Consider the following 22051-nt stretch of genomic DNA (forward strand, 5'->3'; position numbering starts at 1 on the left):
TTGCAACTTGAAGCCATTGGTTTGGGTCCTACCCTCCGGAGCAGGAGAAAACGTCTTCAAACCTTGAACCATCCTTTGGTTTCTTTGCAGATACAAGTCCAAGATTACAGATATCAGGGTTGTTCCTTAAACTGCCTTCAGGACCGTGAACTTTACGTGGGTTACTGACCCCCCACCACCACTCCCACGCCATCCTCTGCCCACGCACCTTTTGCTTCTGCTGTTTTTTGGGGGGAGGTAGAGTTCATAATGAATTTGCCTTCCTCTCCCAATGGTTTTAATGCAGAATTCCCACTGAGTAAGCCTTCAAGATGTCGGGATCTAGGGAAGGAGGTTTGCTGAGTCTGACTTTCCTGAAATTGTTCAGAAAAGAATAAAGGGATTAAATAGTATAAGCCTTTCTGGGAAGGGAATAGCAAAAACTCTTGTGTGTCTCTGAAGATACAAATCTCGACCATATAGATATAAATTTCGACCATACTGTAGTTCATCTGCGAAAGTTATCGTTTGATTTTACACACTTGGTTCGCGCGAATAGTTACTATTTCTAGTGGATATTCTCTCTAGATACATACATAGAAACATACATATCAGGTTCAAAATGAAAACAGAGGAGTAAACAGCTGCATTCATCTATCTTTATTAAAATTTATATACCGCTTGATTGTTTTATAAATAACTAAAGCAGTTTACAAAAATAATAAAACAATGACATGATCAATTAAAACAGTTAAAAGCAACTATTTAAAGCATGTATCAATGCCTGCATTTATAAAAGATTCCTCCAAACTTTTCCTTGCCTTTTATCTACTGCTCCCTTTTTTCCTACCCTGACACGCGGATTTTTTTTATTGAGAGCAAACAGTTACTATTTCTGGAGTAACTAGATAGAGACAGGGGTTGGTAGGTTGGTAGATAGTATAGACTGCTTTATTTGGGAACTATCCTGATCTGTTTCAGTCAATGCAGCTTTGTCAGGATTTCACAGTAGAGTGGAGATTCCATCCGCTTGAACTTTCTCACAAATAAAGTTTGTTTACGGCTGGACCATCAGAACTGAGTAAATTATCTAAATGTCTCTTTCTTGTTATGTGTGGGTGATCACCAACGTTAGAATATGGATTTCAGTGGGTCTGCTCTGAATATGACTTACTTGGGTGTCACCAGTACATTGCCATTTTTGTTGGGCATAGAATTATTGCCATTTCACTGATTCACTTCTCTCCTCTAGCAAAATTTAACATCCCGATCCTAAGTAGGACTTATGAATAATGGGACTTCCTTTCCCCACTAGTATGTTCAGAATATCTCCTGGGAGTAGCCCTGCCTGTTTTGCCTAAATGCTTCCAGCCGGCTCGATCCCAGGAAGATATTCCCCAACAAGCAGAAATGGAAAGCTGAAACTGCAAAGGATGGTCAAAACACACGAGCCGAACTATATTTTTTGACAATGAAAATATGAAGCACGATTCAAGAAGGCCGTTCCCATTTCACTGGGATATTCGTTCATGACGCTTCAAAAAGGTTATTCTGTTCTATGCAGCTAAGAAATCGTGTGGCAATTGTTTACTCATGGCTGGAGGCTCTTTCTGATGCCAGTGTGCCTTCATTGATATTAGTAGTAGTAGTAGTAGTAGTAGTAGTAGTAGTATATCATTGCAACACAGTCCTTCTCCACTTCTGTATGTCCGCCTATCCATCCACTGGTATCTTCAAGGTCCAACCTGACGATGTAGTCTCTTTCCGACAGTACTTGATGCCATCATAACCTGGTAAGGCTGGAAACCGTGCATTCATTCATTCATTCAGCCAGCCAGCCAGCCAGCCTTTATTGGCATAATCTAGACAGTAAGATCATGAAAGAAAAAGAAAAAAGCAACCACTTGCCAGGGAGTCAGTCCCATTGAACTTAATGGGGTTAACTTCTGAGTGGGTGGGTGTGGGTGTGTACATGCAGGAGGGGACGGACTGCTAAGGCAGGATTGCTAAACTGTGGCCTGCTGGACGTTGCTGGACTCCAGCTCCCATCAGCCCCACAGCCAAGCATGGCCGATGGTCAGGAATGATGGGAGTTGCAGTCTAACAAGATCTGGCGAGCCACAGTTCACCCACCGACACAGCTTGAAAGGGCCACTGCTTTTTACTGAGTTTAGGCCCAGCGACCCCCTAGGAAGTGTTGTTGTTGTTTCCCTTCTCTCTATCTCTTTCTACCTGTCCAACTTTTTTCCTTTTGGGAGCAGGGATTAGTTTCCGGATTTCTCTCTTCGCCACCAGCAGCATTCAACCCCTCTACAAACCCACACCCGGCAAGACTTCAGCTCGGTCCGCAGCCTCCCGGGTTTCCAACTGAGGGGGAGGGAGGAGGGAGGAGGGAGGGGGTCGCCTTCTGCTGGCGCCTTGCAAAGGAGAAAGCGCACGCAGGCAGGCTAGGGAAGGAGGGAGGACTCCCAGAGCGCCCCGCCGCTTTTCCAGTAAGCCTCTCTGTGTTTACGTTATGACATTTTTCTGTTTGTAATTATTTTTTATTTTAATTTATGTCATTTTTAACATGAGCCAGACCATTGCTCTCCCCTTTCGCCTTTTGTACACAGTGACTCGCTTCATGATAGTATGTCCTTTTCCATACACACACATATATACATACCCCTTGGTATATTCCCCCACCTCTTCCCTTTTTCCGAGCGTGTTTACTATTCTTTATTAACAGACTTTTTTCTAATATTTCTTCCTCTTCCCAATTCCCTCCCCGCCCCCCGCCCAGCCTGCCATTCCCTGGTGTGCCCGCTTTTTTATTTTGTTTAAAAAAAAAAGAATTTGCCCTGTCTTGCTTTATTTGTTTGTGTGAAATTTAGTTTGAAAGGAGATCAGAGGGAGCAGGAGGGGTTTGTCATGAGAGAATGACCAAGTGACCCGAAGTCTGATTATATGTCATTATCTGGAGACTCGGTGTATCCAAATTACCAAAACGGCCTCACTCAGCCAGATCAATTACATTTAGATACGGAGAGAGAGGGAGACGGAGGAAGGGGGGCGAATGAGGGAAGGGTTGGATACGCAAATATAGGCACGCCGACACCTCTCTCTCTCTCTCTCTCTCTCTGAGTGTGGAAGCGCAGAGCCTCACGCAACTTTCGCCAGTGCAACGTGCTCAGCCTAAAAAATGCACGTCTGTTTGAGCACCGTGGGATCGCACAGGTAGAAGCGGGCGCTACCTGCGAAAAAATGTATTCACGTGCCCCGAGGTTCGGATTCATAGTCGCCGCTGTTCTAGAAGGCTAGTGTGAACCCAAAGGAGACCGCGCTCATCTAAAAACGAGGTCTGAAAGCAAACGTCAAAAGGCGCCCAGTTAACCACTAGTCGTGAGATGTGTCAAGGGGGGAGGGGGAAATAGAGCAAGGGATCTCTTATGAAGTATCAAGTCGTGCAGGAATACAAACTTGCCAAAAGCAAAAAAATATTGTAGTGCAGAACAAATGTAGGATTGCCAATCCTCCCCAAGAGTTTAACCGCCACTGTAATCGGAGTCCCCATCACCCCAAGACAGTTTTGTAGTATTTCCAAAAGATGGTCGGCGCCTGACTCCGGCGATTCTCCATGTTTTACTTCTCTTAGCTATTACCACTACGCACATAATATTGATCTACCTAGAGGTCAACTTCAAAATCTGCAGCTAGGGTTGTCACTTTTTTCTTGCCATCACTCAGTTACAGGGCAAGCAGAACTTGTCTACAGAGCGCCCCTTAAAGGCACAGGAACCCTGGCAGGGGAGATGAGGTAACGCGCGCTCAATTTGTTAACAATTGCAGGGCTCTGAGGATGGAGAGAAGGGGAGCAAGGCCATCGTCCGCACGGCTGAGAAGCAAGGCTCCGCCTTCCATCCGCTGTCACGCCATTCCATCAGGCTGTAGCAGCGGGTGAAGAGGAGGGGCGCAGGGGCCCAGGGACCACTCCACTGGTGCAGCTGAAAAACCAGCAATTCTCGCTTCGTCCTCCTCCTCTTGATCGGTTTCCATCCCAGCTGGTCATCAGAAGAACTTGTGACTAAAAACTGGTCGATATAGTACTTATTTTCTCCTGCCTCCCCCCCTCCTCCCAATATGAGAACATGTCTTGTGTTTATTGGTCTGCAAGTTTCTTTGTTTAGTTCTGGAGTGGCTGTTGTTTTGTTTTTGCTGAAGAGCAAGGTTAAAAAAAAGTTTTCAGTCAATCAAGTGGGGGGACTACATATCCATATCGCAAAAACAAAAAAGTGATCGGCCCGCCCGATTTCTTTCTTTGTTTCTTTCTTTCTTTTTATATATATCACCCTATTGCCGGAGGTCTCGGGGCGGTTCACAGAACAAAATCAATAAAAACAACCCAATAGCTTTCCCCCCTCCATTTATTCTAGCATTAAATTAAATTTGGATCATTATACAGATGGGTTAGGCAGTTTGTTTCAGATACTTCATATTTCTCCCACAGAAATTGATAGACCATGCAGTGGGAGAGTCATCCACCCCTCTAGATAAATTTATTTATTACATTTAGATCCCGCCTTTCTACTAAAGATCTCAGAGGAGCTAGTTGATTTTCCCAAGCCACCATTTTTATACGCCTTGTGAGGTAGGTTAGGTTAGGAGTGTGACTGGTCCATAATCACCCAGTGACATGGGCCAAGGGGGGGGCAGGGAAGGGCAATAAAAATCAATAAAAATACATAGCAAACTGAGGTTCTGCGCCCCCCCTCAACAAAAGGTCTGCCCCCCCTAAGAAAAATCCTGGCTACGCCCATGCCCTGAGTGAGAATTCGACCTGAGTTGTGTCCCTCGGCCCTAGTCTGACCCTGCAAGCACTTCAGCTCGTTGACTTTACCCAAAGGGTTGGGTTCGGGCTGCCTGCAGGAGGATCGCCCCATAAGAATGGTGCTCATTTGCCCTGGACTTAAGTGGGAATGAGTTTTCCCCGGAATCTTGTAGAAGCTATGGATCCGAGAGCTGGGCATTCGTAGACATCCTCTCTCTCAGTGTAGCGCCGATTATCCTTAGAATAGCAACCTTGCAGGCCGCCCTTAAGCATGTTTACTCTGAAGTATTTCCCCTTGGCTTTCTGGAATATACTTCCTGGTGAATATATTTAGAGTTTGAGTCTTCATTTGTTCCTCTTCCTTCTGCGTTGAATGGTTATTCCTCCTCCGCTTCATCTGCAGCTCCCAAAGAGCTGTATAAATACAGTATTTATATTCGTGAAGGGCGGGTGCATATAGCAAAAGCAAGTTCACAACCCAGCCAAGCCAAAATACTTGGGTTAGGCTTGATTTTATACCATTGGTTGATCTGGGGTCAAAAGAAAACCTACTAAGCAACATGCGTGGAAGCAAACGCACTTGAAAGCAATGGGCGTTCATTGCTCAGAGGTAAAATGCAGGTTGACCAAGCAGCCTACGTTAAGGTTCTAGGAATCTGTAAAGTGGTTTTCTCCCAATGGAAGTCATCGAGCCTCACTCATCCTATATACTTTTGCTTGGAAGTAATTCCCAATTAATTAAGGCTGAAGTCCTTAATTATCGAAGATAAATAATAATGAAATAAATAATATTTCTAACTTCCCTCTCATAAAACATCCCAATACGATTAACAGTAAAAACATCAACAATCAGGCATGTATGAATACAAGGGTCTTCACACATTTCATATAGTGTACAATCTGTGTGCCTCCAGTCACAATGGCTTGAGCTGCACAAATCCACAAGTGTATCCTCTTCACACAAACGCTTGTATTGCAACCTTAGACGTGATCCATATATTGTCATCAGTGAGAGATACAACCCCCATTTTGCAGTTGGGGCAGAATTCACTCATTCATTTATTTGAAATATTTCTTAGCCACCCCTTCATCAAAAGATTCCAAGATCGTTTGTACATAATACATATGTTCACTGTAATGCCAGAATAATCCTTAGGGAATCTGAAATGGAGATACCAGCCAGCCCCCTTTTTATTTTGAGTGAGCACTCTGAAACCTTCGTTCACACAAGCAAACAGGTACACTGTGGCAGAAATGGTCCGGTTTCTTTTGAGTAACAATATTAGCTTGGTAACACCCAGAGTGGCCCTCTATGCAGTGGCTGCAAAAAATAAAACAGAATTTAAAAATCCGGAAAAGGGGGTTAGATAAAATCCCTAAATTGTTGTAGTGATTTTGAGATTTAATTTGAAATAAAATTGGATTTTGTTTGGGTCTCTGGACCTCATGGATGTTGGCACATATTATGGCTGTATGATCTTCATTGTTTTATTGGTACTGTTGCTGTGAGTTTGTCATGGCCTTTGACTAGAACAATAATCTTATATTGATCCTATTGAGTGAGCAGTCTTACTGTGCAATCCTTTGCATGTTTACTCAAAAGTAAGTCCCACTCTGTTCAGAAGAGGTTACTTCCTAGTAAACGTGTTTAGGATCTCCGCATCATGTTGCAAGATCCATTAGGCTGTGTCCAACCTTACTCCTACTCAGAGACGAGCCATTGAAATGAACGGATGTGACTAACTTAGGCACATTGATTCCAATGGGCCAACTCTGAGTAGGACTAACATTGCTTACAACTCACTTTGATTTCAACTAATATTTGCTGTACGCAACTACTGTATAGGAAGACGTCCATGAATCACCCCCGCCAAATGATGAAGCTCGGGCAGTTTCTTCCAAGTAAACATTGTCAATGTTGACAGCTTTACTTCCAAGGCTATCACCTTCAGCTAAAATTTGATTACTGAAAGAAAAAGACGACACGGAATAGCAACAAAATCGCATGTAATCTACTCTGCTTAATTCTAGAGACTTTGTGCCATGGGTCTGTAGACTCTTACACGCAAAAAGAAAACAACATGGAACGAAGATCACAGAGAAATGTTTATTTTTATCTTTACCTTTAAATATGCCCAAGACAAATTATAAAATGTGCGGGGGGGGGCGACGACATTACAGTAGAGATGAGAAAGAAACCATGCAAATAACAACTGTTTAAATATAGTGTCCATATTTGTTGTATATAGGGGGGCAGGAAGAGAGAGAGATAAAAGCGAAAGTCACCCTAGCAAGACTTCTCTTAGAGATTCTTCAGCAGGGCAGAAATTTCTGCCCATAGGATTTAAGTACCATAGTGCATTTCAAACAGGACTTGAGATCGGAGTTGGGTCCCTCGCACCTTAAATCTGCGGCGAGCTTGGGCACTCCTTCATACATTCAAATAGTTCTCTAGCTTGTCGAATAATAACATTGGGAAATGGCTTAAGAACCTCGGAGCGCTCCAGTGCCTCGATGGCGCGTCGAACAAGCCAGCCCTTACACTTTATTGATACCACCCACCCACAAACAAGTATTTTCTACTCCCCTAGTCGATTTGTGTAACTGGAACTGCTGGGGTGGGGGCGGGAGGGAAGAGGAGGGGGAGATGCAGCCCGCCAGATGTCAGCTGGCCTTCAAGACTCCCGGATTTCTGCATAAATTAATAATCTGAAGAAAAAGAAGGTTTGGCGGAAAGATGATACAGGCCTCTGCGAATAAACCTGTCAAGCTGTAGCCTGACCCCCCTAAAACACAATCAAGCTTGCTTGCCAGTGTTTCCTCATGACTTCAGTGAAACTTGTTTCTGTGGCGTTTTTAAGCCAACCGTTTCTCCTGGCTTGCCTCTAATCGGTTTAATAGGAGGAGATGCAAACCACAAACCCGCTGGAGTCACAGGACAGCCTTTAAATCCATCCAGCCCCTCCGATCGAGCTGGGAAGCAGACTGTTCCGTTGCCATTCTCGCTGCCCCGACCGCCGAATGACTCGAAGTCCGTCTGCAGTAAAAGGGAATCCAAAGAAGCTGGGCGTGACACGAATGGAGCGCATCTGAGAGAAGAGCGGGATATAAATATGCAGCTATAAGAAAGATGTCAGCATTATGATCTTTCCCTATAAGGTTTCTCTCTCTCTCTCTCTCTCTCTCTCTCTCTCTCTCTCTCTCTCTCCATGAACGTGGCGAATTCTGATGAAAGGAGGTAAAGGCAATGATTTGCCTCCATTGAAAATCGTGGGGTGCAGCTCCCAGGAAAGGGAAGGAGAAAGAATTGCTATTGCAATACAATGGCGGGGTTGAAAACATGCAAACAAACAAACAACACATCATGTGATGACAGCTGGTGGGGGGGGTGAAAGAGGAAGGGCGCACGACCTCAGGTGCCACCTTGCAAATATTTGCTACTCCTTGGCCTTACTATGGCTGAGCTAACGCTGAGTTGAAACTTTGGCAGAACGCAAGACCCACCAGCTAATGTAAGGAGGTCGAGCAACTAGTTTCAAAGGCGATTAATACACCCAGGACTGGATTTCATTTCACTGCGATTTACTTCCAGATGAACCAACCTGTTCGGCGTTAGGCTGTAAAGAGCACAGGGCAGCCGGATCCTAAACACAGGTTTTGATTGGGATACGAAAAGTCACTACGGTTTAGAATCCCAATTTGGGTAGGAACGAACGAGAGGGAGGCGGGAGAGAAAGTGGCGATTGTCTTCTAAAGAAAACTGTTTAACATCCGCGCGTTATTCAGGTTATAAATGCAGGCGGTCTTTTCCGCTGGGAAGATTGGAGAGAGAGAGAGAGAGAGAGAGAGAGAGAGAGAGAGAGAGAGAGAGAGAGAGAGAGAGAGAGAGAGAGAAAGAAAGAAAGAAAGAAAGAAAGAAAGAAAGAAAGAAAGAAAGAAAGAAAGAAAGAAAGAGCAGGACAACATCACGAGCCGAAGTGTGTAGATTAGAACGAGGGCCACACGATGCCTGGTTTTGAGAGGTTGCAATTCTTATTGGGGACCGTCCTGTCGCCTGGTGTATCTGCTGTTTTCACTGGGAGGCCAAAGAAGCTGTTTAGTAGTACAAGTCAGTGACTGCAGTCCTACGGACGCTTATATTTTGGAGCAAGTCCCATTCATCCTGTTGTTATTTGATTGTATTTGGGAGCGGAGGAGCCAATACGGGGGAACAAAAACTGGCACAGAAGTAAATCTCAGAATTTGCTTCCGAGTCAGTATGAATCAGATCCCAGTGTTTTGTTTTACATTATGTTCCTGTTTTCCTCCATTCGCTTGGCTACGTGACTTTAGAACTCATTTTTAAGTGGCAATTTAAAAGCCGTGTGCCGGCTCCTTCATTGTTAATAAGTTGGGAGAGGGACGAATAAAAACTAACTCTTAAAACACAAAAAGCGTTTTGTTTTCGATTCCCTTCAGTTAGTCTTTGAGGCTCCTTTGGTATGAGTTTTGCAAGCGAAAACAAATGCCTGCAAAAGAGTACACCTCTCCCCCCCCATACAGACGAGCATAATATAAGCACATATTTTCCCCTACTTGGGTTCATTTTTAAAAGCAAAAGGGGAAGTTAGAAGGCAGGGGAAATAATTTGGCTCCCAAGAAATAAATGTGTGGCTTGAAAGCACGTGGACCGAAAGGGTCCCAACGCAGCCATCTAGCCGGTCCCGCCTATGTCACCTGTCCAGCGCCTTGCGCAAGGCGGAGCCCTCCCGGCACTCGTAGTTCAGGACCCTCTCCGGGACATACCTTGACCTGCGATTCAGTGACACACACTTTGCGGAACTGCGCCCTCCCTCGGACTTGCAGAATATCCACTCCACGGTGCTCCAGTTCCGCCCAGGCTGCTTTTACTTTTCCACACCAGTTTGGGAAGGCTCAGGCCAGAAGGACAACGAAGCTCCCTTGAAAGGCAACAAAGAAGCAGTTATGAATGTATTCCTGGGACTAGAATCCGGCAAAGCGAGCAACCTCATTTCTTTCTTCTTCTTTTCATTCTCTCCTCTTTATCCTCCAGACCAGCATACGCGCATTTCCTCGTAGCCATCCTCCTAGTTTATAATTTTCTCTTCCCTTTATTCCTTTGCTCGTCCACCTTTCCTTTTCTCCCTCTCCTGCTTCGCAATCCATAACTCTGAACATCCTCCATCTGTGTCTCCGTTTGTTTGTTTATTTATTTATCCTGCATCCCAGGAAGCAGAAACATTGGAACTGAAACCGGTTGGGATCCATCCTCCTAAACACGTCTAATCCGCAATAAAGTGTTTAGAATCCTGGTCTAATTCGACTGAATCCCACAACCGCTCTCCTGCAAACCATCATTTACTTAAGCAACCTATTAGTGTGCAGATTTTCAGTCTGAGCTAATATTATATTCTACTATCACCGAACGTGAGCTCCTGTCTGTTTTACACTTTTTAAGCAGCACCAATATTTGGAAATAATCATAAACCTCTCGAAGAAAAAGAAATCAATGCTGCATTGTAGTGGAGTTCAGTGCTCATTTCTACGAACTCACGCCTTTAGGATTTGAGTGGAAAAGAAAGCGCATACAATTTTTATTAGTATTATTCGCAGGGTATCTGTGTGAAGCACGGAGAGTGTGCATGCCGGTGTGTGGAGAAGATTTCAAAGGAGACTATGGGAAAGGAAAATAAGTGATCCTGCGCAGGCTGCGTCGGCCTGGCGGTTGGGGTAAATAAATAAAGCCACAACTTCTGAGAACCGCAGGACGCTGCATCCTATTGGCGCGCTTTGCAAATCAAGAAGTGGCGCTTTAAAGGCCGCGGTTTGGGCGTCTAGATAAGGGAAGCCGCTCCCTCCCACCCCAATGGCATTCCTTAAACGGTTTGCGGGCTGCTCTTCTGATCAGTATCTCAGGTGGCTCTGGTCGCATTTCGCTCTGCCGCTTGCTTGCCAAAGCTTTTTATCCCTGGAGATATTAGGGAACCAGCTGCAGCGGTTCACCACAGCCGCTCTTAAGTTTTTCAGACTTGCGTTGGGGGCACGCCTGAGAGATGGCACGCCATTTATTTGCACTCGAAATTGTCTGCAAACAAATAGGTCCATTCAGCCTCTGCAAAGCCCACATTTCTGCACTGATTAATTAACGCGCGCGCGCGCGCATGCATCCAACCACAGCGCATCCAACTATTATTCAAATCCCCTCGTAGCTTTTTCTGGAGCAATGAACTCTTGCTAAACTTTGGTGAACAGACGGATCCGCAAAGTCAAAACTGGATTGTGGTCCAACCAACTCAGATCCTAATCTAAAAGGATTTTGTTCTAGGAGGAAATGAGTCCCGCTGCCTATGTTCAAGGGATCTTATTTCCCAGTACGTGTGCACAGGATTGCTCCGTCAGAACACATAACGAAGCATATTCCTTGCAAACAAATCAATTGAGGCCAAATGCGGGATCACATTGCTTGGAGATCTGGGTGTTAATCGTTTTACAGTTCAATGCCTTGCATGTCTGCTCGGGAGCGAGTCACACTGAATTCCAAGGGCCTTGCTCCCAGAATAACTGTGGGCATAGGATTGCCGCCAACATATGCCTGGACCTGAAAATCTGAATCGGGCCAAACGCTTGGATGCAACCGTGGTCCGGGTGAGGACTCGGATTTTCGCATCCTCGCTGCTCTCCTGACAGCCATACTTCACTGTAAGTGGGCGCGACCCAAGTCCCACCGAAAGCCATGGCCCAATTCTCGTGTGACTGAATGGTTAGGATTGCACTCGGTGTTCTTCCCTGCGTTGTATATCACGGTTTCGAAAGAATAATAGCCAACCACGAGAGCGCCCTGGATTGAGACAGGAACACGCCGCAATATACTGAAAACAGATCTGCACGTCCCATTATAACATTCATGTGGCTTATATTTCTGTTTGTTTCCATTATACTACCGCTATTTACTCTGCATATTTAATTCAGCTCTCCACTCCCGCACTGAGCTACACCCACGCCACCGGGATATACCGTGCACTTAGGTTTATTTTAGACACACAGTATTCTGTTCGGAGCAAACGAGAGGAACGGTTTTAAAATTATGTAGGATCTCCCTGGTGTTAGGATCATCGCCGGCGGCAGACGGTTCCTGATACTCTCATGTTAAAAGTTCACAATCCTAGTCATAATCCACTTGTAGACCAGATTGCACTCCCATTTGAATAGAACAGGATCAGAGTATAAGACTTTGTTGCTTTTCTTTTTTTTACCCTAAGCAAACAGCAAAGCTGCAAAACAGCAACCACGCCCTTTCATTCAATTTCCATTCATATTAAAGCCGAGGGCACGCTCCGGTCTAAGGTGTGCTATGCACTGCAATGCACCAGCTGAATTAAGTTCAATACCGCTGTCGCTGTGAGGATGCGTGGCAGGGAGAACCTATAAGCCTTTCGCCCCGGTGCTAGCATGCTTACTCGAGAGTAAGCTCCTCAGGGTTGTAATGAGGGTAATTCAAGTAAGGGCGCACGGGACCGCAGACTTAATATTTTCCCTTCACTTTTGCTGTTCAGATTAGACTGTAATCAATAAACTGGAAGACAAGAGAAGCGACCTTGGAATGGATCCGCATCTCCATGTTTAATCTGCCCTTCCTTCTCTCAGAATATTAGGAACCCAAGAACATTTCCCCCCTCTGTGGGCCTTGCAAAAGCCTGCGATGTGCAAACAGTTAAGCCGATGTGCTCGGATTTGAGCCCATGGAAGCGACCACAAATAAAGAAATCGTATTTCCTTCCAAGGATTCTGCTGGATCGGTGATTTGTTGAACTCCGATTTTGGAACCGCGTCCTAATCTGCTCCAAATCCTACCAGTTCTCTTGCCAAGACTGGAAAGATTCTTTTGCCCAGCCATTGAGTCTTCTTGGAGGAAGGAGACAGGGAATGTACTCAGATTCCTTTCTCCGAGCTACCAGTTTCTCTGTGAAATGCAGTTGGGGATCCTTTTTCCTGTTACAATGTGTTCGACATCTCCAAAGCACAAAAATCTATCCCTCTATCTGTTGGCGTTGTGCCGGGCCTGCCTATTAAACATCTCTTTAACAACTCCCTGCTCATAAGTGAAACCCCTTTAAGTTTGCCTAGGCATTTCGATATAGATAGATATATAATATATTCAGTATTATGATTATTGGTGAAACAAGAGGAAGGCAGGCAGATCTTTAAATTTTGGTGAAAGGAGAAAATAAGGTCACGACGTGCTGTTAAAAAGATTTGGTTACTTACCCAGTTGGGCTGGCTAAGTGAAGGGGAAGCTGAGTTCAGGCAGGGATTGTGTGAACGCCCAAACTGCTGAAATAAATTGATTCGGGTTCACATTGCTTTCTTTTGAAAAGTAATTTATTCCTTAAAATCTCTCTTGCACCCGACCCCCGTGCTTGGCCTTTTGGGCAACGGACTGTTTTGTACAGACAGGAAACAAATCCCCCCGCTTTACAACTGATTCGATCTAGTTTTTGCTTGTTTAATTTTTGCCACGTGTATAGTGCTATTGACAACTCCGGATAAATCCCAAGCAAACCAGAAGTCTGCTGTAAAGTGAATTGCAGGAGGAAACTCATTAACAAGGTCCACTGCAATTGCATTTTGCACTGTCATAGAATTTCTCCTTGTTACACCGATTCCGATTACATTGTAGGTAGAAATGGATCTCATTTATTTTTTTGAGGGGGGTACCTCCAAGTGATAGCATATTGTGGCATTCACTAGGGGGGAAATATTCTGATTGTCCCACACTACCCCCAAAAAAAAAAAAATCCTGAAAAAAGTCCCAACAAACATTTGTAACTTCGTAATCCATCACATCACCGCTACTGCTGTCACTACTCTGTGAGTAACACAGTCCCTATTGCAAGATCATAAACAAGCATACAGTGATAGAAAATATACTCACATGCGGGTGCATTATAATTATAATAACATAATTATATTCCATGCAGAGTATATTCCAAACCTTGGAACCATAGAACACCTTAATTGAGATAATCAGCTATTTTAGTCCTTACATCTATCAGCCTGTCTATCTATTCCTCCATCTGGCTCTCCATATCATCAACCCAAATAAATGCATGCACGCCCGCATACTTACAGCGAAACGTTGTTAAACCCTCGCGTTAACCTCTGTTGATGCTTGGAGGGGGGGACCCTTTGCCTCGTTTGTTTTAATTATATTATGGATAGGAACCGCAGCCAATCCTAAAAGAGAAGCCGAACAATTAGCAGCGCGAAGATCAAAAAAAGTTTTATGGCCCGCAGAGGGTGGCCCCGCCTCCCGGCTGCCCGGATTGGCCCGCAGAGCCTCTGACGACATATATTAACCCGAGCTGCCCTAAACATGTAGCTGTACATGGAGATCGGCTGGGAAATTCGACCAGTGCCCAGCGCAGCGCCGACACCGGGAAGCCTTTTTTGAGCCTTGATTTTTTTTCCCCTCCATCGTCGCCAGCACCACCATCTTCTTCATTCTCGTCCTCTTCCTCAGCTTCTCCATCGGGGCGAGGAAGAGCTGCGGATTTCCCTGGTGGGGAAGCTGCGAAGCAGCCAGCAAAGTGGATGGGAGCCGGTCAGATTTAACCGCAGGAGTCGCTTCCCGTCCAGGGAGGAGAAGGAACTGGACCGACTGGGCAAGCTGGGGGGGACATTCCAGCCAAGGGGAGGCTGTCGGAGGAAAATGCAGGTGTAAGTAAACATCCCCCCCCCAAGTTGTATTCATATATAAATTTAAAATCCCTCTAAGAAGACGCCACAGGAAAAAAGACAGCGAGGGAAACTCACCTCTTGGAGACGGGAGGGGTCCCTCTTTTCAGGGGGGACCCTGCTCCCCTTTCTTGTCTTCCTTCGCCCCTTCAGCCCCAACCTCCCGGGCCGCATGAGTGCCGCGGGAGGCCCTGATCCTGCTGCCTCCAGGGGGCTCGGGGGGCTTTGCAGCTCTCCTCCGATGGCCACCAGCCTCTGTTAAGACGCTCTTCTCGGCAGCGCAGATCCAGGGACCGGATCGGGGGCGCGGGGCTCCCGGGGCCCCGGCGATGAGTCTGGTCGGGGGCTTCCCGCACCACCCCGTGGTCCACCATGAGGGCTACCCCTTCGCCGCCGCCGCTGCAGCCGCCGCCGCAGCCGCCGCCGCCAGCCGCTGCGGCCACGAGGAGAACCCCTACTTCCACGGCTGGCTGATCAGCAGCCACCCTTCGGAGATGTCTCCTCCCGACTACGGCATGGCGCTCTCCTACAGCCCCGAGTACGCCAACGGCGCGCCGGGCCTGGAGCCCCCCGCGCACTACGTGGGCGGCGTGGCCCCCCCGGGAAGCGGCGGCGGGCCGCCGGGTTTAGGGGGCGGCCCGCGGCCGGTCAAGCGGCGCGGCACGGCCAACCGCAAGGAGAGGCGCAGGACTCAGAGCATCAACAGCGCCTTCGCCGAGCTGCGCGAGTGCATCCCCAACGTGCCCGCCGACACCAAGCTGTCCAAGATCAAGACGCTGCGCCTGGCCACCAGCTACATCGCCTACCTCATGGACCTCCTGGCGAAGGACGACGCCAACGGCGAGGCCGAGGCCTTCAAGGCCGAGATCAAGAAGACCGACGTCAAGGAGGACAAGAGGAAGAAGGAGCTGGTCAGTACGGCCCCGGAGGGAGGGAGGGGGTGGGGAGGGAGCGCTGGAGCACAACCACACACACTCCCAAGCCCAGTCCGAAGGAGGACGCTCTTCTCCTGAGTGGGGAGCCGGACCTTCTTTCCCCCAGAAGTAGCTGCTCTCCAAGTCTGCTTCCTTAGCAGTCAAGAAGAGGGAGGCGGCCTCCTCCTCCTATTCCAGCGACTGTCGGAATGCAGTTTTCCTCGGCCCCATGGCCAATGGTCAAGGGTGTTGGGAATGAGAGGTGTAGCCCATCAAGCCGTGGAGGACCACAGGTTTCCCGCCCCAGTGCTTTAGGGAAAGTGTGTCCAAAGAGGACTTCGTGGAGCCCCTGAAAAGCATAGCCCAGTGAAGTGCAAACACGTCTAGGATAGGGTTGTAAGGCTACGTCCCGAGAGAATGGAATGGAAAGGGAGATCTAAGCTTCTCGAAGGGGAGCAACGCTCCATTGAAACCAGTAGGGTGTACCTAAGAATGCAGTTAGTTGCTTTGGGGAAAATCCCGTTAACTTGTGGAAGGGTTGCCTCCACCTTATTGTGGGGGGAAGGAGCGTCCCGTGTCCTTGCTTTCCATGGGATTTAATTTCCAAGGAAATATTCTGAGGGCAGCCTCTGCTAAAACGTTGGCTTTGGCTCCAAGTCCATTCGTACCCACGGAAGATCGCAGCCTGCGAAGGTTGCTCTCTGGGCTGTGGGAAACCAACGTGTCGAACACGTGAAATACTTCCCTATCCTCTTCCAGATAGGATCACAGCAGGTAGGACCCGGCTCGTTTACAGGCTCCCTCTCGCGCACACGTTCTTTATTTGATAGGAAGGCTGTGAATCCGTAAATACGTGGAAGATTTCAGGAAGGGAACGCGCAAGCGGGAGCCACTCCATCACTTTCCTTCCCCGACTTGAGAGGCCTTAGGGCAGGCTTGGGGGGCAGTGGCGTAGCGTGGGGGGTGCCAGGGGTGCCGACCGCACCGGGCGCAACATCTGGGGGGGGGGCGCGAGTCCAGAGGGAAGGGACAAGTTCCTTCCTCCGCCGGGCTCCCCGCCGCCACCGCCAGCCTTGCGCCCTAGCGCGCGCGCCCCCCGCCGTCGCTGTGGCTGCGCTCCGCTCACTGCTCGCAGGAGGAGCAGCCGCTGCAGCAGCGCCGACGCCGCCACCGACGCCTGGCCGGGCACGGGCAGCCTCTGCACCCTGCCGCCGCCGCCATCCCCTCGGCCCAGGCACAGGCGGCGGCTGCTTCTGCCTCCATCCTCCTCCGGGCAAGCAGCGTTGTTTGCACGGCAGCGCCAGCGGAAACTCGCAGGTTAGGGGTTGGGGGGGCGCAAATTACTTGCCTTGCCCCGGGTTAGGGGGCGCAAATTACTTGCGTTGCCCCGGGTGCTGACAACTCACGCTACGCCGCTGTTGGGGGGGGGGGCTACAGATCCCGGCCGCCTCAGCCAGCAGGGCCAAGGCTTTGTAGTTCAGCAGCATCGCGGGGCGAGGGGAGACACAAACTGGTTTAGAGAGATTATTCTTCGCTATCCCATAGTAATCCTTCTTGGCCCTTCAAAACATACGGAATGGGGTGTTTCCCATTGACTTCGCTGGAGCAGTGTTCTGAAGCTCTAAATTTAAGGACCTCAGTCTTTATTGGGGGGGATGCCCGTAAACCCCATTCGTTTCACCTGAACCAGCCTCTTGAGTGATTTTAATTTCTGCAGCATTGGCAAAAGCTCCGCAAACCGGTTAAACTGATAGGCTTTGGACTGAAGCTGTTTCAGAGGCCATCCCTAAACCCTTGACCCTAAACGCAGACTCCCTTCGAAAGTAAAGCCGCCGTGAAAACCGAAGGGACCATTTTCAAACGTATCCATTTGGAAACAAAGTCCAAAATCCACGTTAGGGCAATGCCTTTCTTAAGGTAACCAAAATGTCACAAGAGACTTCCTTGATGCCAGGGACAAGTTTCTAGTCAGTTTCAATGCCAGCCTTTCGCTTTCGCCCTCAGTTGCGGATCCGAGTGAAAATGTCCCGGCTCCGCTTTCTGAGCTAAACTCTAATCGGCTTGCTCTCCTAATCGACAAGTCGCTGATTTCAAGGGACTCTCCCTTAAAGCAAACGGGATTGTCTTTAAATTAGTGAGTTGTGGATTGGAACTGATGAGTTGTGGATTGAGGCCCCAGCCAGCAAATCTCTTGAGAGAGCCTGCGGTTTAAAGAAACGTCGACAAAGACAGATCCCTTTAGGGAAAGAGTAGGACGGACACACACACACACACACACACACACACGCACGCACACACACACAGATCAGTGGGGTTTCAGATGTTCTGTTCCAGGCTTCAGTCCAGCGGAGGGTTGTGTGTGTTTGGAACCCACTCCCTCATAAGGCTGCAATCTGCAGGACACATAGTAATACTGAACCCTTTAACTGGAGTTCCTGAGCTACGCGTTGATCACACAGTAAGTCAGGAAGGTTCTATTTACTTTGAACTTATCAGACAAATGTATTGCGGGGCGAGCTCCGCCTTCCACCAATAATTCAAAATATCATGCCTTCTTCCTTTCCTCCAAGAATTTAACCTATAGAATATGCCTAGTTAATCGCGAGCGGGAAGAGGAAACCGGTTACAATCACAAGTTTTCTGTTTTTCTTTAAATATAAAAGGGAAGGATGTTTTTTTTAAAACAAAAACAAAAACAGCAGTTGCTAAGGGACCAAGAGCTGGAAATTGAATCTCAACCCGGATTAGAATGGTTAAGGTTACAAACAATCCTGAACAAAAACACTTGGGATGCATTTTTAAATAAAATAAAATAAAAATCCAAAGTAGACTCCATACATTTGCTGTGTTATCCTAAAGCTCTAGGAAACATCTTCCATTGAAATAGGTGGGATATCCAAATAATTGCATTTAGCACTCTGAACTGGCATTTTTTAAAAAAAGGTTTGAGTGCACAATATTCGAAAGAGACGATCCCCCAAGGGGTGGTGGTGGGAAGATATTTCCAAGTATTTTGGGACTCGGATATTGCCCATATTACAATACTCAGCAGACCAGTACTCTCAGATCCTAAGCATGTCTGTTTCACAAGAAAACCCGCGGTCGGTGCTTCCAGGTCTGCTCAGGGTCTAAGTTAACATGGGGGGAAGGCGAAGCTATACAGCACATCTTACACATTAATTCCTTAACTTGGGATACCGGGATGAGGGCATTCATTGCCTTGGAAGGACTTTATTGGAAATACAGGAAGGCTACAAGCAGGCTCTGGTGACTGTCGTCTCCAAGAGGAATCCCTGGGTCTTATCCCTCCTTGTGACTTGGCCATTTATAACCAGTAAACATATACAACACGTGTGTGTATAGGGGAATTTTAAATCTATTCGTTTTCCATTCAGTTGGAGAGAGAGAGAGAGTTATTGTGTAGACAGTATTGAGAAGTGGGGGGAAGAATGATGAATGAGTAGATGCAAAGTCGTTTGGGGGGGGCTGATTTATTTTGTAGGTTCAGTGTTTACTTAGACACATATCCCACAACCTCACAGGCCTTTTGTCCAGCAACCTGAGATTCTGGGTAGCTTATACACTCTTGGGCTGTTCAGTGAGCCGAAGGACTATTTATTTATTTTTTGCTTTGCTTTAAAGTGTGTGTCCAACGCCTGCACATATGACAGTCTTTTATAGCTAAAATAAAGTTCATTCTATATTTGGAGAAGCACTGTTCGCTCGCGTTTGGAGAGCGAGCCGATTCAGAAAATCGGTAAGCAGGAAAATTAAGCAGGCCACAACAAATACTATATTATAGATGAGGCTACAATTCTGTGCAAGCTTCGCTTGGGTGTAAACTCCCAGGCCTTGAACTGAGTAGACGCGTGTTGGGTCGCCGTGGGAGCCGCTTTCCTTCCCAAGGGTTGCGCTTTTGCGCTGCATCCGGCTCTTCAGGCGATCCTATACACACAGCGGCTGCTCAGAAGGCTCAGGGAAGCGTACTCCATTGCACCAACTCCGCAGCCCTAGCTGGGTTGTGTTAAGTGTGTGGATCTGATCCCTCCACGTTTTGCGAGAAAGCCCGTTTCAGAAGAAGAGCTTGCTCCGCTTGCTCCGAGGCCTCTCAGCAAACGGACCGAGGCTCCTTCTACGCCTCCCTCCTGCCAAAGGGGTGCGGGCGGGAGGAGGTTAACCCAGATAAAACGCAGGGAGATAATCTCTTTGTTTCTCTTCTCCGTCTCCTCTCCCGGAACAGAACGAGATCCTGAAAAGTACAGTGAGCAGCAACGACAAGAAGACGAAAGGCAGGACGGGCTGGCCGCAGCACGTGTGGGCTCTGGAGCTCAAGCAATGAGGGAGGCGCTCGCAGGACTGCAGGGAAGGAGCGCGCGAAGAAGCCTCGTCTTGCAGGGGGACTCTCTGCGCCTTCGAGAGAGCCGCTGCCGAGCTGAGGACTCGTTGTTGCTGTTGTTTTGGAATCGTCTGGTTTATTTATGTGCAATTTCCCTCCCCTAGTCTCGCCTTTAAAAAAAACCCAAAAAGAAACCCGCGGATCTTGGAAGAAAAGCATTCCATATTTGAATATATGAAGAAGAAAACTCCGGCGTGGTAAGGGGGATAATGGCGTCTCCATAGTTTCTTGTTTTGTTCCCTCCCCCTTCCTCCTCTCTCCCCTTCATTGAATGTTATTTTTGCTTTATTTGTATAGAACACACGGGACAAAAAGAAAGAAAGAAATCTTGCAGGCATTAGGGTGTCATGTGAAGTGTATGTGTTTAATACTTGCCCCGTTGGGTCAACGTGTTGATGGCGATCTCAAAGCAGGAGCCCACAATTTCTGCGTCTTGGGCCGAGTCCGGGGCTTCCCAGGTTTGTCCTTTTCCCCATTGTGGTCGCTCAAAGAGCTGGGAGAGATTTTGCGACAGCTCTTTTGTCCAAGTGCACTTCGGTCCTCAAGGAAGCGAACCGAACGTTAAAATTAAAATAAAAGTAAAAACGAATCGTCCGTGGAGCTGAATTTAATAACGCAAAGGTGTAAACGCTGTACGTATTCAATAAACCACTGTGTGTGTGTTTTCTAAAACGAAAATGTTCGATGCCTTGAAATGTTTTTTTAACCCCTTTCCTTCCTGAGTTTTGCTATTGTCATCCTGGCCATTTACTTCCAAACGTTAGCTAGACAATAGCTGACGTTTGGAAGTAAATGGCCAGGATGACATATCAAGTTGAGATCTTGTGGGCTGGTGTTGCCTGCGAAAGCCTCGTTGGAAGCGGTGACATTTACTTCCGAGTAAACGCGCGGCATAGGAATGGGGTAGTAAGCTTATGCCTTGTGTTTTGACCCCGGTGAAAGGGTAAAAGAGAAATATCAAAGGCGGGAGATATATATATTTTTCGAGACTTTGGCTGCGATCCTGACCACGTTTCCGCGGAAGTAAATTCCACCCGTGCTCAGGGGGCAGGGAAGCATTTACACTGGGCCAAATACTATTTCTCAGGTTGATATTTTTATAGTACTTTATATGGGCCGTAGTAGAGCACTAGATCAAGTCAGAAACAAATTTTGCTTTGTTTTCTCTGAGGAGTGAGAGAGGTTGTTTAGTTTTACTGAAGCTGTAATAATTTAGTGATTTCTAAAGGTGTTTGCTTGCGAATGGGGGAGGATACTGCGGACGGGAGCTAATCTGGATATTTATTTCGTGCTTATCGGAGCGAGCTGTTTTTCTCAGCGTATTGCTTTCAGAGGTGACAACCGGCAGGGCGTTGTAGGGAGAGGTTTGTGCTGTGGAAGCGCCCTCGTGCTTTGGCTGGGGCCAGGCCAAAGATGGTTTAGGAAACCTCGGTATACCGTATAAGTGATTATGTAACTTGGAGCTTTATGTCAAGTATGAAACAGGGAGCAAGGCTAGGGATTTCGGAAAGGGGAGAAATGCAAGATTTACAGTGAGATACGGTGACCTGGATATTAACTTTGTGGTTCCCTAAAACTCTCCTGGGTTGCACTTTTCCTTCCAATTGACTGCAGCGAGTCCATTTATTGTGTGTGTGTGTGTGTGTGTGTGTGTGTGTGTGTGTGTGTGTGTAAGTGTAATCCTACTCTGGCAAGGGCTTCCGAATTGGGCTCTGTAATGTTCTTAAGGGGAGCGAGGAAGAGAATAAAATGGGCTTGTGCTACCGAAACTTCTCTTGGGGTGGAAACGCCACCAGGCCGGGCAAACAGCCTTGAACCTCCTTGAAACTGACCAGGGCTAGAAAGCGCCTCCATAAGGCGACGCTGGCTTCTAACAACCCGAAGAAACGCTGGTGTCGCGAAATAGGAAAGCCCCGCCATTCTCGTCCCTTTTTAAAGGACCACGCTCCCTCTTCGCAACAGCATTGCCCAAAATTTCCCAATACTGCTGCTCAGTCCTGAGTTTTCTTTTCAGCCTTTTCTTGACCGGCCTGAAAACATAAGCGGCGCTAACGGAGTTTAGGTTGAGGACTTAGGAACCGAATGGCGTCCGTCGTTTTGCGTGGGGTTTAAGCTTGTCCCCTGAGGAAGCTTGCTTGGGTCTTAATCGGGCTTTCAAGGTTAAGCGAGAGGATTTTTCATTCTTTCTCTCGAGCTCACTTTTATAGATCTGTAGCCCCC

The 22051-nt window shown here is 47.4% G+C and overlaps 1 protein-coding gene and 1 long non-coding RNA gene across 5 annotated transcripts; one reads left to right on the forward strand and one right to left on the reverse strand.

The window, feature by feature from the left end:
• Window positions 1-6879: 6879 nt before the first annotated feature.
• Window positions 6880-14031, reverse strand: LOC308595170. Of its 3 annotated transcripts, none has more exons than XR_014011843.1 (4): window positions 13914-14031; window positions 13052-13114; window positions 9572-9726; window positions 6880-7875 (listed from the first exon to the last, which is right to left on the reverse strand). It is a non-coding gene; the product is annotated as an uncharacterized lncRNA (long non-coding RNA). The 3 variants fall into 3 exon arrangements; XR_014011844.1 differs by having other exon boundaries at window positions 13052-13117; window positions 13914-14029; XR_014011845.1 differs by lacking the exon at window positions 13914-14031 and adding an exon at window positions 13831-13898 and having other exon boundaries at window positions 13052-13117.
• Window positions 14032-14186: 155 nt separating this feature from the next.
• On the forward strand, window positions 14187-20509 carry HAND2 (heart and neural crest derivatives expressed 2). 2 transcript variants are annotated; one of them, XR_014011741.1, is made up of 3 exons: window positions 14187-15432; window positions 19676-20028; window positions 20129-20509. XR_014011741.1 is itself a non-coding variant. In XM_081209112.1 (2 exons), the coding sequence occupies exons 1-2, from the start codon at window positions 14851-14853 to the stop codon at window positions 19772-19774; spliced, it is 681 nt and encodes a 226-aa protein (XP_081065238.1). In that variant the 5' UTR covers window positions 14187-14850; the 3' UTR covers window positions 19775-20509. The 2 variants fall into 2 exon arrangements, 1 of the variants encoding a protein (XP_081065238.1); XM_081209112.1 differs by having other exon boundaries at window positions 19676-20509.
• Window positions 20510-22051: the final 1542 nt, after the last annotated feature.

This window comes from Podarcis bocagei (genome assembly GCF_964188305.1).
Source record: "Podarcis bocagei genome assembly, chromosome: 9".
Taxonomy (NCBI): Eukaryota; Metazoa; Chordata; class Lepidosauria; order Squamata; family Lacertidae; genus Podarcis; species Podarcis bocagei.

Excerpts from the sequence above, each read along its gene's own strand:
- HAND2 (XM_081209112.1), top strand. The coding sequence starts at position 14,851 with ATGAGTCTGGTCGGGGGCTTCCCGCACCACCCCGTGGTCCACCATGAG. Across the intron at positions 15,433-19,675 it reads ACAAGAGGAAGAAGGAGCTG|AACGAGATCCTGAAAAGTAC; the intron begins GTCAGTACGGCC and ends CTCCCGGAACAG.